At 39.0% G+C, this 13796-nt stretch overlaps 1 protein-coding gene across 1 annotated transcript in view; it reads left to right on the forward strand.

Annotated features, from left to right (window-relative positions):
• The window catches only part of Dnah5 (dynein axonemal heavy chain 5), a 232159-nt gene that overhangs the window by 17441 nt on the left and 200922 nt on the right, over positions 1 to 13796 (forward strand). Inside the window, 8 exon segments of the mRNA XM_036206930.1 lie at positions 1785 to 1945; positions 2694 to 2915; positions 5238 to 5375; positions 6435 to 6611; positions 7899 to 8012; positions 8791 to 8898; positions 11044 to 11166; positions 11784 to 11999. Of these exon segments, the coding sequence (XP_036062823.1) occupies positions 1785 to 1945; positions 2694 to 2915; positions 5238 to 5375; positions 6435 to 6611; positions 7899 to 8012; positions 8791 to 8898; positions 11044 to 11166; positions 11784 to 11999 (1259 nt within the window).

Here is a 13796-nt window from a genome sequence, read left to right on the forward strand (position 1 = left end):
CCTATTCAGCTGAAGCACTTACTCTTTCATCATTTCAAATGTAGGCCTTTGGTTAGCTCCCATCCCAGGCCCACCTCTCTCTGTGTATGTTGTGTGCTGTGTTGGATTCATTGGCAACAGGCATCATATCCCAGCCCATGACAGCTCCAAGATTCAGGAGGCATAAATAACTCAGACTTGCCTGAAGGTTGCATTGAAAATCCTGCTTCTTACTAAGGGTGAAACTGTCTTTCCTTGCCTGAGACTTTCCTGGTTCTAGCATCCTAGAGAACCTCTCTGGAGCTCATTGGGCAGCTAGGACAATGCTTGCTTCCTTCTTGACCTGAAGCAGACATAGAAGGATTTCACAATTCCTGTGTATAGCACTGTTGCCCACACTCCAGATTTTTCCTAGAGACTGTTTCCTGGTATCTATCATATCTTGGTGACTTGGTTGTCTTGCATCTTACTGCTAGTCAGACCTGAGGGCATTCATGAGAAGTGAGGCTTCATTTGAATGCTAGAGTATCTGGCTTTCCTTTTTTCTGGTCCTTCCCCAAAGTCCTGTTCAGAAGCTCAGTGCCATGAGGAGGAAGCACCTTGAGGGAGAAGAAGATGTATTCTCAGGGCTCAGAACTCAGTAACGGTTTCATTGCCTTCCCCCAAATTCTTCCCTGAGCCCCAGTCTCTCATCTTAGTGGGAGTAAATTGAACCTTCAAATCACTCAAGGCTACAAAATTTACTTACACAATAATTTACACAACAATGCTACAACACAGAACCTGTTCTGATGTACCTAACCGATCCACTCCACAAACAACATGTTTAGATAACCACCATGAGCTTTCAGATCCTTCCGATAATCTTGATGAGCTAATAAGTTTATGAAATTGTATAAGTGATTTACACACAAACTCCTTTAATCCTCACAAAAATTCTGCGAAAATTTTTACCAAAAAAATTGTTAAATTGTAATAGTCTTTTCCCTTTAGAAAATTATGGGAGGGGCTGGTGAGATAAAGAACACGGGCCGCTCTTGTAGAGGATGCAGGTTGAGCCCTTAGCACCTGCATGGTGCATGCAACCATCTATAACTCCAGGTCCAGGGGATCTGACACCCTCTTCCGGCCTCTCTGGGGACCAGTCACATATGTAACACCCATACACGTAGAATAATAAATGGGAGCACGGGAAGAACAGGTAACTTGTTCAAGGTCATGTGGTTGGGAAACAGATGGAGGTTAAAGGCCATGTGGTTAGGAAACAGATGGAGGTTAAAGGTCATGTGGTTAGGAAACAGGAAAGCTCTGGGTCTCACTCTACAGCAAGAATAAGAGTTGCCTTCTTACCTCTGCACAGGCCTCATGTTAGCAATATACAGACCTAACCAGTGGCCTGGATTATGATGGTGTCCTGGAAGCACTGAGAAATGAGAGTCTTGAGTCTTGTAGTTAGAGCTGTAGTTTGACCTTTCCTCTGCCATTCATTGTCAGAACAGCCTTGGATAGCTTTAGTAGTGTAGACATCGTGTGCAGAAGAAATCCTGAGGCACAGTGCATGCCAACCAGTGTGTTTTATCCCCTATTCTACTTCCAGTCTCTCTCATAGGCTTCGTGATCTGGAACCTAGCAGATCCTTTTAGATCTCTTTCAAGATGAGGCTAAAGGTCATGCAAATGATGGCTGTATCTGGAGCACATGGGCAGGTCAGCCATAGTAATTTCTAGAAGGAATCTTTGTGCGAGGAGTTAACCCTGTGCATCACAAAGAACATTTGTGAAACTGAAATTGTTTTGCATTGGTAGGACCATTTGGCTCTTCAGGAGGGGTAAATCCTGTTTCTGGGAAGCTAAAAAAGCCCAAGGTGTTCGTGACAGAAGGAAAAGACGTTGCTCTTACAGGAGTATGTGTATTCTTCATCAAGTCTGACCCATCCAAAGCCATTACAGCTGAGAATATCCACCGGGTAAGGCGATAGCCATTTATTTAAAATTTCTCCAGACCTCATACGTTGCTCATATCTACCCCTTCTTATGGAAATAACCACAGGCTTACTCAAGTGTCTAAAGCTACTTTCAAGAGTTGGGGCTTTAGTTTAGTGGTCAAGTGCTTGCTTTGCATATGCAAGGATCTCAGTTTAATCCCTGGGATGCACATACAAATAAATAAACAAACAAACAAGCAAATAAATAAATAGACAGCAAAGAAGCTGCTATTTTCATTTCTTTTTTTGCATTTAACAGGCAATTAAAAAGATATTGCCTTCTTATCTTTTGATAATGAGTAATTCATAGTCAATTTATTAATAAATATTCACACAACATTGTATCTCTGTAAAGAGGGAGCTCTTTTCTTTCCAAAAGAACCTCCCACCCATAATTTACTTATTAGTAAGATTTCTAAAAGTGGATATACAACTTTATGTTTTGTGTAAAGCAAAATGCACCTATACAGATGTTCCCTGTGTGTCAGAGGCTGTGTTACCTCCTTATTTTCTTGTAGCAAATAAACTGGTGAATATCTAGAATTAATTTATTTCATTTATTATTTAGAGGATTATAATTTGGACTGGTATAAAAGTATCCTTCTCAAACAGAGTATCAAATAAAAAAGATTCACTCGCTATTTGGTTAATTAACATGTGCAGTGACTTCCTTGCTATGCTGCAGTTGAGGTTAATTTTCACAACACAGGATGATAAAATTGTCTTTCAGGAGGTGAGCTTCAACACATTAGACACTGCAGATGGGGGCCTGCTGAACAGCGTGAGGCGTCTGCTCTCAGACATCTTCATTCCAGCTCTCAGAGCCTCCAGCCATGGCTGGGGTGAGCTCCAGGGACTACAGGATGCATCCAGCATTCGGCAGGAGTTCCTGAACTCCCTGGAAGGTTTTGTGGGCGTCTTGTCAGGTGCACAAGAAAGTCTAAAGGAGAAGGTAAGAAGGAGTGAGTGGTACATTAAAAATTGATCAGATTCCCGACAAATCAAAATATGAGGGGTGATACTTTCCTTACGTGGACTTTATTTTACTGTGTTGAAAAGTCTTGAAAGTGCTTGCAGGTAATTTCAGTGTCTTCTTAGGATGTAACTATGGCTTGATTTAAATACATAGTGTGTAGGGCTTAATGCTTTTGAGGTCTATAAGAATGTTTATAGTAAGGTTTGACTCAGTCTGCCAGATGGAACATAGAATGCTTGTGTCACTGATGTGCATCCTAGAATGAAAAGGAGTTTGACAGTCTCTGGTGTTTATCTGTGGTCCTAAGTTTTAGCTTTTTATTTATCTATTTATTAAGATTATATATTAGCAAAGGTATCATGACAAAATTTCTTATAAATTTTAAATTGTGTGATAGCCTTATAAATTTAAGCATTAAAAACTTTTTTTTCTTTTTAAAAGAAAGAAAAGGAGTTTGGAGCTACAGGAGTGTGTGTGTGTGTGTGTGTGTGTGTGTGTGTGTGTGTGTGTGTGTGTAAGTAGGAAGGGGCAGGATGGAGTGGGAGGAAAATCCAGATGTTGTGGAAGAAGGAAAGAGAAATTAATACACGTGGAGGGAGGGGGCTGGGTACTGAAGTTTAACCTATAAATAAAATGGCTTTTTAATAACTAATAAGCTTAGCAAATGTGAGATTTGTCATTTCTATGACTTGTGCAGCATGTTTCCTTGATGATTTAAGAGAGATTGGTGTTTATACACTCATTTATATCTGGAGTGTGTGTGTGTGTGAGAGACAGAGGGTGAGGGAGATACGGGGAGAGGGGAGCAGGCAATGGAAACTGTTTACCAAATATATAGAATTGGGACATTGAGTAAATTTTATCCAGACAGGGGTAGGAGTTCACTCCAGCCAACATTTTAGTTGTATTCATAATTAACTTGGCGACAGGCCAGACAAAACGCAGGTTAAACCAAAGTGATGGAAGTCCTTACCCAAAGCCGGGCTTTCATGTGGTTCTTCTTCATGTGTGATGGAGATATGAAAAACACAAGATAGGTCTTCACTCAGCAGAGGCACTGTCTCTGAGTGGCTGGGAGGATCCCCTGAACTTTAGGCCAAATCCCAAAGGCGTGTGGGACTATGGCGGAGTGTCAGAAGGCCTGTCCAGGCTGGATTACTGCCAGCCAAAGCCCAGGGGGTGGCTTGGGTGTATGTATGTGTTATTTGAGTAAGTTTGTAAGAGGTCTGTGGGAGGGTAGTGAAAGTGGGGGATGAGGCTGGTTCTGGGGTTGTGGATTCAGATTTCTGAGTCTCACTAGTTGAGCTGGGGAGATGCAGATCTTGGTTGGGAACTGAAGGCCTAGATAATCATCCTACTGAGCAGGAGTGCGTTTGAAGACAGGACCAGAGACTACCAGAGGAGGGCTGACAGGGTTTATTATGAAGCCCAAAGGAAAGCAATGAGCAACCTTCAGGAGGAGTTCCAGTGTGATGGCTTCCCTGTAGACCCTGGGAGCGGGAGGTACCTCCATATATGCTTCTATACCGTCTTTCTTGAGCATTGTTTGGAGCTCTGTTTCATGCAGTGACTTCATGTTTCAGTTTTGTAAGTAAAAAATAGCAATGGTCCTCCAATTGGCTCTGAGCATGTTCAGATGTGAATCATATCTTTATCGAGGGTAAAGTTGAAATGAGTTTGAGCACTGAGTTCTGAGATGTACACAAGGAAACCTTTAAGGAACCCTTTCATGAGAAGAAAAGCATGTGTAGAAACAGAGAGGGCCATACTGTGATTAGGTCTGCCATGTGTGCTTAAAACTACATTAGACTTATTTGTGGGTCTCTGCTGACTAAACTGTACCCAAGCATTTGCAATTGAGTTTGCTAACTTTGACAGCAAGAGAATCTTTTTCTCTCGTTAGTTCCACAATGGAATCCAGTGATAGACTGAGAACTATGCACTTCTATCCCCAGTGCTAATTTTCTTCAGGTTGACTCATTTCTCTGTGGTGTTATAACTTAGTGACTATTACTAATTTTCTTATTAATGTCTCCATTTTATGATACATTATCTCTAAGATACCCCACCCCCAAATTTGACCTCAGAATCTTTGTAGCACTTAAGATATAGCCAAGAGTAGATATTATTATTGTTATCATTATTATTAGGTACCACTCTTTCACTAAGTACATCGAATGTCCAAGGCAGTAAAGATGTGAAGATTCTATTGAACTCCACATAGACTCAAATTGACCAAAAAGTGTATATAGGCATTTATAAACATAATCTTATTGTTGTAATCTTAATTTTAATTAGGTAAACCTTCAAAAATGTGATATATTTGAACTGACATCCCTGAAGGAACCTGTGGACTACTTGGCTCTAGCTAGTAACCCTGAGACTGTGGAAAAGGCAGAATGTTGTATGAAGGTGTGGATCAAACAGACAGAGCAGGTAATTCCTGGAAAATTCTGATGCCACATCACTGGAGTCCCTTTTGGAGAAATGTCTGCCCTGGTATTCTCATTGTCCACATAGCATAGCACATGCTCTTAAAAAGATGGAAGCCTCATGCAGCTTCTATTTATTTGTTATTTTTTGAGACAGGGTTTCTATGTGTAGCCCTGGCTGTCCTGGAACTTGCCTTGTAGACTGGGCTGGCCTGCCTTGAACTCACAGAGGTCCTCCTGCCTCAGCCTCCTGAGTACTGGGATTAAAGGTGTGCACCACCACCTCCTGGCTGTAGCTTCCGTGTATGGTCATTATTAAGGAAGAATAAGGCTCTTATTAAAAGACAAAGTAGAAGTTGGTGACTTTGTTTACTTGAGTGACTAGAAGGCTAATTCTTCTTGAGAAAACTTCTGTAGAAGTATAGATGAGGTTCCTAATTCATTGTGTCCTGCAAGTGAGAGCTTGAGACTTAGCTACTAACAATATTTTTTTGTGGAGGACTGGAGAGATGCTTAGTGGCTAAGAGCATCTTCTGCTTTTGCAGAGGACTTGAGTTCAGTTTTCAGCATTCACATCAAGTGACTTATAACTTACTGGAATTCCTGCTTCAGGGGATCCAGCACCCTTGTTCAGCCTCCATAGGTACCTGCACTTGCTTGCAAACATCCCCACATACACATACACACAAATAAAAAATATTTAAAATATTTTTGGAAAAATTGTAAATGGAGATTACTGTTCCATCCAAACAATATGTTTATGAAAAATTAACCTGTTTAACTCATGAAGGTTCTTGAAATTGTGTTGCTTCAGCTTGTGCAGTAAAAGAACAGGCAAGGAAACTAAATGTATTCCTGGAAGCCGGAGCACTTTCAAAGTCAATGTCATTGTCAGGTAGTGAATGTCATCTTAGTTCTTTGTTGAAATTAAAAAAAACGAACAAATCCTCCTCCTCTTCCTCCTCTTCCTCCTCCTCCTTCTCTTTCTCCTTCTTCTTTTTGCTCATGCATGGTTTTCAATACCTCAAGCCTCATGCAATTGCTTGTTCTTCTGCATCCACAGATCCTTGCTGAGAACAATCAGCTGCGGAAGGAAGCAGATGATGTTGGACCCAGAGCAGAGTTGGAACACTGGAAAAAAAGGCTCTCCAAATTTAATTACCTTTTAGATCAATTGAAAAGCCCAGAGGTGAAGGCTGTACTGGCAGTGCTTGCTGCGGCCAAGTCCAAACTGCTGAAGGTTCTTAGCCATTTTCCCATGACTTATGATAAGGGAATAAGAGAGCTCTCCACCTCCAACTCCACAGAGCAGGAAGGAACAGAAAGGTGTTATTTTATCCATATAAAAGTCTTTTAAGACTGGATAATATTAGTCACAACCTTCAAGTTAGAGAAATTTACTGGCTGTTATACTTGTATGTATATGCATTATTAGTGAGCATTACAAATAACTAAGATATAATGCAATCAGGCAACTGTACATGTACATATGCACACAACATGTAATAAATTCAGACAATATAGGTGTAGCAATCATGCAAACTTAAGTCCTTAAATACTATTTTTATACTGTAAAGCAAATAACCTCCAACTCATTAGCTGAAAACAACATTTTTACCCAAGGCCAGGAACTGAGGTGTAGCTTAGCTAGGTGCCTCTGACTTGGGGTTCCTCTGAGGCTCTATCTGGACTGTTGGCTTATCTGAAGGTTCTCATGGGAAAGGCCTGCTTCCGAGTTTGCTCAGGACACGGCTTCTCCTTGTTGGCTGGAGGCATCATTCAGTTCTTACCACATACTCCCCTCCACAGGCAGCTGATGGGGTACCAGGCTTCCTTTAAAGAGAACTAGTGACTGTGTAAGAGAGCACCCAACACAGAGGCCATAGTCTTTGCATGCTAATCCTTGGAGCAACATAGCAGCACCCTTTTCATACTCTATTTATTAGCAGCAAGCCACTAGATTTTTCTTACCTTATGTGCTTTAAAGTAACTTCTCATTTTGTGATACCATACAGTTCAGAAATACTAGCATTATGTGATTTACATAAAGCCAATCCAGTGTGTTATATCATCCTTTAATTTTTAGATAGCTTTCTATTTTAATGTCTTGACAAATAGTTGATAGTTAATAAATACTTGTTATACCACCAAATGGACACAAGTTTAGGGCCATGGAGAAAGGGAACTCAGGTTAGAATGGAGAGAATATGGAATACATGAGCATGAGACAGAAAGCTAGTCTGGTGGCCTCAGAGCAGGAAGCTGTGGCTTTATAGGACTGTGATAGCCTGTGAGTATTCTGTGATAGAGTAGAGTATTCAAGAGAAATCCAAAAATGGACACCCTTAAACATTTAGTTAAATTTCTTGTCTTGCTCTTCCATATCCTTCTAAGATTAATTTTTTAAATGCAGGAGACAGAGGGCAAACGGAGATGATGAAGGGATGGGAGGTGGTGATTAGTAGCTCTTACTTTACAAGTTTCTCTGAGGATAGTTGTGTTAAAATTGTTTTGATGTTGTGCTTAGGCTTGGCGGGAGACAGACATTAGGATCACCAATGCAGCTAATGAAGCAAAGGACAACGTCAAATATTTGTACACACTGGAGAAATGTTGTGACCCTCTGTATAGCAGTGACCCTGTGAGTTAAAGTTTCTGCTCCTTAAGTCCACTGGTGACCCTTTCTGCACTAGCAGAATGGAAAGCTGAGTTTAAGCTGACACATGTGACTGTTTGTGGAAAGGTCTTAGAAATCTCATGTTCTCAAGAATACATTCACATAGCTTTATATATACCTTATGCCCTCATGTATGTATGTATCTATCATCTACCTATGTATCCATGTATGTGTGTATGTATGTATGTACGTACGTACATATGTATGTATGTATCTATCATCTACCTATGTATGTATGTATGTATCATCTATCTATCATCTGTCTATCTATCTATCTATCTATCTATCTATCTATCTATCTATCTATCATCTACCTATTTATTTTGGATTTTATATATTTAAAAATGTTATATTTCAAAAATATATTGTGTTACATTTCCCATTAAATATTGAAGCTGATATTCTAGATTATACCTCAGAGAACTATGGGGAAACTCACTGGCTGATGTTCTAAAAACATCTGTTAGCTATAGGAAATGTCTGCTTCTGTACATTATAAAACCAACTGTTAGCATAACTTACTTGTCATTAACAACAAACCTTTTATACCAAAATATATTTCTATTCACCACATTATGAATAAAATATTAAAAATGAACTTACTGTAAAATATATCTGTGTAAAGCATCAGGCACTATTTAAGATTTTTTGTTAACAAAACTTTATTTTAATGAGAATAGAATGATTAGACTATCGTAATCAGAATTTTGTTTAATTTGACATTTTCTGGAATCTCTTCAAGATAACTATGATAGATGCTCTTCCTACACTTATAAATGCAATTAAAATGATCTACAGCATCTCCCAGTACTATAACACCTCTGAGAAGATCACATCTCTGTTTGTAAAGGTGAGTGCACAGGAGAGAGTTTGTGGCCCCAAGTCTTCAATGGCCAGTTTTTGGATAATTAAAATCTATTAGTTTGGCGCGATCTACTTCTATGCACTTTATATTCAGGAGGACTTAATTTGTCAATGGATGTAGTTCAATTCATATGACAGGTGAATTTTAGCAAACAAAGCATTTTTTCCCAAAGACATTGTTACAATAGTTACTCTATTATTTTACATATTAAAAACTAAGATTCTTTTCAGAATTTTCCTATGTGATTTCTAGCCTGCCATTATGTCTTACTATAGCAATTTTAATCAAGAAAAAATGTTATTAAACCAGTTATGGTGGCTCATGGCTGTAATCCTAGCATTTTAGAGACGAAGAGGGAATTTATGTGACTAATCGAACTATAGAGTGACTTCTAGGATAGCCTGGGCAATAGTGTAAGATCCTGTTGCAAAAACCTAACCAATCAACCAAACTAACAAAAAGTGCACAAAGCAAAACAAAAATGAAACAGACACCCCATGCCCCTTAAGCCCCACTGAACAAGAATATAAGGATAATACTGGCTATCCTGTATTTATCTTTCATGCTGTAGTCCTTCATCTCTTTGATGCCATTCTTGTTTGGTTGTATTAATACAATAGTAATCATGGTAATAAGATGCAATAGCTCAGAATCCTATAAAGTAATTAAAATGTTGCTGCCCCAAACCACAATGATGTTTAAACTGTAAGACTACACTCTGACTTGTAGGTATTTTGGGTTAAAGAGGTTAGTCCCTGGGTAAACGAGACACGAAACCCAATTTGTGTGATTAATTGATATTTCATGCATATTATTTGTATGTCCTTGTGAAACTACCAATGATCAGAAGCATTTTATAGCCGACATGTTCAAGTAGTGTAAAAGGAGGAGAAATTATATATTGACCCTCAGCTCCCAACATACACATAGTCCTAAAATTAATGGGCACCAACATGTGGCTAATACTGCTTTGCCTATACCCCCATTTCTAGAATATTTTTATTTTATGTGTATGGGTGGTAGGCTTGCATGTATGTTTTTGCACCGTGTGCATGCTTGGTGCATATGCTAGAATAGTAGATCAGATCCCCTGGACCTGGAGTTCCAGATAGCTTTTAGTCACCATGTGGGTGCTGGGAATTAAACTTGGGTCCTCTGCAAGAAAAATAAATTCTTTTAAGTGCTTGAGCCATCACAGCCCCACCCTTGCTTCCTGACCCACTTGGTACCATTCCTTTTATATTGTACAACCATTTAATTGTACTTTTGATTTATTCAAAAGCAATAAGAAAAAGTTTGAAGAAGATATTTTTGATGTTTGGAGGGATGAATATGATATTAGTGGATGTCTACATTAGCTTTATAAGTGTTTCTCAGTTGTCCTCTTTTTGATATTTTCACTGCAGGTCATGGTGACATAAACTATCAAGTTGGACTGCACTTTGATGGTGCTAGTTAACTATGAGATAGACATTAGAGAAGGGGACCTACAGGGGACATCCTAGTGACTGTTAGACAGGGGGAGCCAATCCTTTGGTTGGTTAAGATCTTTATTTTTTTGTATAAACATGTGAACCCCATGGTTGATTTTTCATGATATGTCCAACTTTTGTTTCACAGATTGTTTTTAAATTTATTCTTTGACAGTCTCTCTCTCTCTCTCTCTCTCTCTCTCTCTCTCTCTCTCTCTCACTCTCACACACACACACACACACACACACACACACACACACTACATTTCAGTCACACTCACCATCCTGTAGAATACGCCTTCTACATTTACCAATCCCCACTTCCTACTATCAAAATACCCAACCTGCTTTCATGTCTTTCATTTTTGCTCTTGCTTTGTGACTCGCTAGGTGTAGGTGTGGAGCCATTCACTGCAGCATGAACACTTACTGCTGATTACATCACTAAAGACAAGGACTTCTGAAGACCATGACTCCTCCTCCATCTTTCTAGGACTGTAGGGTCCCGGTTGATCAGAGTTCTGAGGAAAAAGCAAAGCCGAAGATGAAGGTCACAGACTGTGGATTCTGAGAGGAGGAAGACCCAAGGACTCGATTCAGATGTATAATTTATGAGAGTTTTATGCACCTAACCTTGTTTTCATTGGAAAAATTCCAGGTGACAAATCAGATGATATCTGCATGTAAAGCCCACATCACCAGCAATGGGACTGCCACCATCTGGAGCCAGCCTCAGGACCTTGTTATGCAAAAGATATCATCTGCCATTCAACTTAAGCAGGTATGAATGGTAAGCTTAGTTAGTTGTGTGCTCCCATGTCTTGTTTTTTTGTGTGTTGCTTTTCTGAGGCCATGTTAAATCACCTGGCGATGATAATTTTGGTTGCTAAATAGAATAGTAATTGTTTTATTTTATTTTTATAGAATAACTCATTGTTAAGTACATTGAGTGTTAATAAACCTCCTGAGAAAGTTTATTCATTTATCCTACTAAAGTTCTGAGACACACTGGTGACTAACATTGTTTTAAGTATTGTATAGAACAATGGGGAGATGGACATAAAGTGATTCTGTTACTGAGCTAATGGGGTCAACAAGGACAGGACACAGGTTTGAGTTGCACTAGGAATAATAGTTTGTTCGATTAGAAAATCAGGAAAGATAACAGTTCAGACTGATGGCTAAATGCAAAGTAATACAATTATGAAAAGGTCGGGGTTTTCAGTCTAATTTTGTTTCCATCTTAACTTGAGAAATAAGATGAATTCCTTCCTTCCCCGACTCCCTCCTTCCCTCACTTCCTTCCATGTTAGGGGGTGAACCCTGGTTGTGTAGATGTTACATAAATGCTCTACCCTGATACATATCTTCCTTATACTCCTTGCTTTTGGTTGTCAGGGGTACCAGAGCTGCTTTCACGAGACAAAACAAAAGCTTAAGCAAAATCCAAGTGAAAAACAATTTGACTTCAGTGAGATGTATATATTTGGAAAATTTGAAACTTTCCATCGACGTCTGGCCAAGATAATGAACATCTTTTCAACCTTCAAGACATACTCAGTTCTGCAAGATTCTGAAATAGAGGGGTTGGAAGACATGGTCACTAAATACCAGGTATTATACATTTAAATATTATTTCCTATCACTGTCCGTAATTAAACTTCAACATTTTACAAAACAGTGATATTTAGACAAACCATCAGTACATAATATAAAATACGTTTGGATTCATTAATAATAAGGAAATTGGATTTATTTGAGAATTGCACAGTGGAACTAGTACACTCTTTTCAGGTGTGTGGTTACAAGGATTCTTTCCCAGTGGTTTCAAGTTAATCATCTGTATGAAAAAGCATTTTCATTAGTAACACAAAAGTACTGTTAAAATATAATTTTTTTCTTTTTAAAAATTAATTTTGTTATAAAAAAACTTACAAATAAGTAAAATCATCACACACCAAAAGTAACAAGACCCAAAGTCATAGAACTTAATGAACTTAAGTATATTTAGAATGGGAATTTGAGATGGAAGCTATGAAGCTTCACATTAGATTTTACACTTTCAGTATTGAATATAGTCTATGCACTTACTGGCTTCCAAGACCCAAACATCCATGACCTAACTAGAACTAGAAAAAATGCTTAGCTTTATATCCTCTTTCAAAATGCATGTCCATGACTTGAATTCACTTCTTCCTGATCCCCCTTTATTTAGGTTTTCTTAGTCTCTTTTATTGTTACTCACTTCATGCAGAGATAGTTTATGAAGAACATTCTGTAGGGTGGGCACTATTTGATAACAAGATTTGAGTGGCATTTACCTGAATTAATTTTATTTGTGTACATGTTAAAGATATATAAAGAGCTAGAGTTGGTGTGATGGTTTAGCATGCAGAAGTGTTTGCTAAGCAAGCCCAACAACCTGAGTTTGCTCCTCAGAACACATAGTAGAAAGAGGTAACAGATTATCAAAGGTTGTTCTCTGGCTGCTACAGGTAGATTGTGACATGCACAAACCTGCACTTGCATGCGTATCTATCGAACATACACATGTATGTAAGTTATGGAATCATGGAGTTCCTAACCCTAGCTGGTATAGCTAAACACAGCCCCTCCAGCTGAGGCTCAGTGGAAGAGGGGTTAGAAGGCTGTAAGAACGAAAGGGCCAGACACTGCCAGACAGTGTCTTTTAGATATGACCAGGATATAACAACCATGCAGTCTCAACAATGTGGTGGCCTAAGCCAGACCTACATAATGGCCATGGCAGTCAACAATGCCAATGTAGATGAAGGGAATCCCACAAGGCCCCACTTTAGATGATGAGCTACCGTCAGTGGTTGCTGAGGAAGAAAATCAGTCTTCCCAAGGGATGAGGCCCCTGATAGGTTATCTAATTCTAAGTGGTCAACCCTAAACATAGATATACATGAACAACACTAAATGGAGTTAGTAGGTGTGTGTCTCTCTGTCTCTGTCTCTGTCTCTGTCTCTGTCTCTCTCTCTCTCACACACACACACACACACACACACAACCCCACAGAGATATGTAGCAATAATAATTTCAGAAGAAAAGATTGTGAATTTGAAAGGGAGGAGGAAGGAACATGGACGGAGTCAGAAGCAAGAGAGAGAGAGGTGTAGAGATGTTGCAAATAATAGTATGCTATGTAAAATTCTCAAAAAATTGAATAACAAAGGAATATATGTTGAAAAAATTAATGCAGCTTCTCCACGTGTGTCTTAAGCATGTCACATACTACAGGTACACTCATAGTTTCCACATGCAAATAAATACTCTTGTCTGCATGGAGACAGCAAGGAAGAGTATGATGTCTTCACTAGTAGACTTGACTATAGAAGTTAATATACATTTCTTTTTTGCATATAAAGAGATTTGAATGATGCCTG

This window comes from Onychomys torridus, chromosome 15 (genome assembly GCF_903995425.1).
Source record: "Onychomys torridus chromosome 15, mOncTor1.1, whole genome shotgun sequence".
In the NCBI taxonomy this organism is placed as follows: Eukaryota; Metazoa; Chordata; class Mammalia; order Rodentia; family Cricetidae; genus Onychomys; species Onychomys torridus.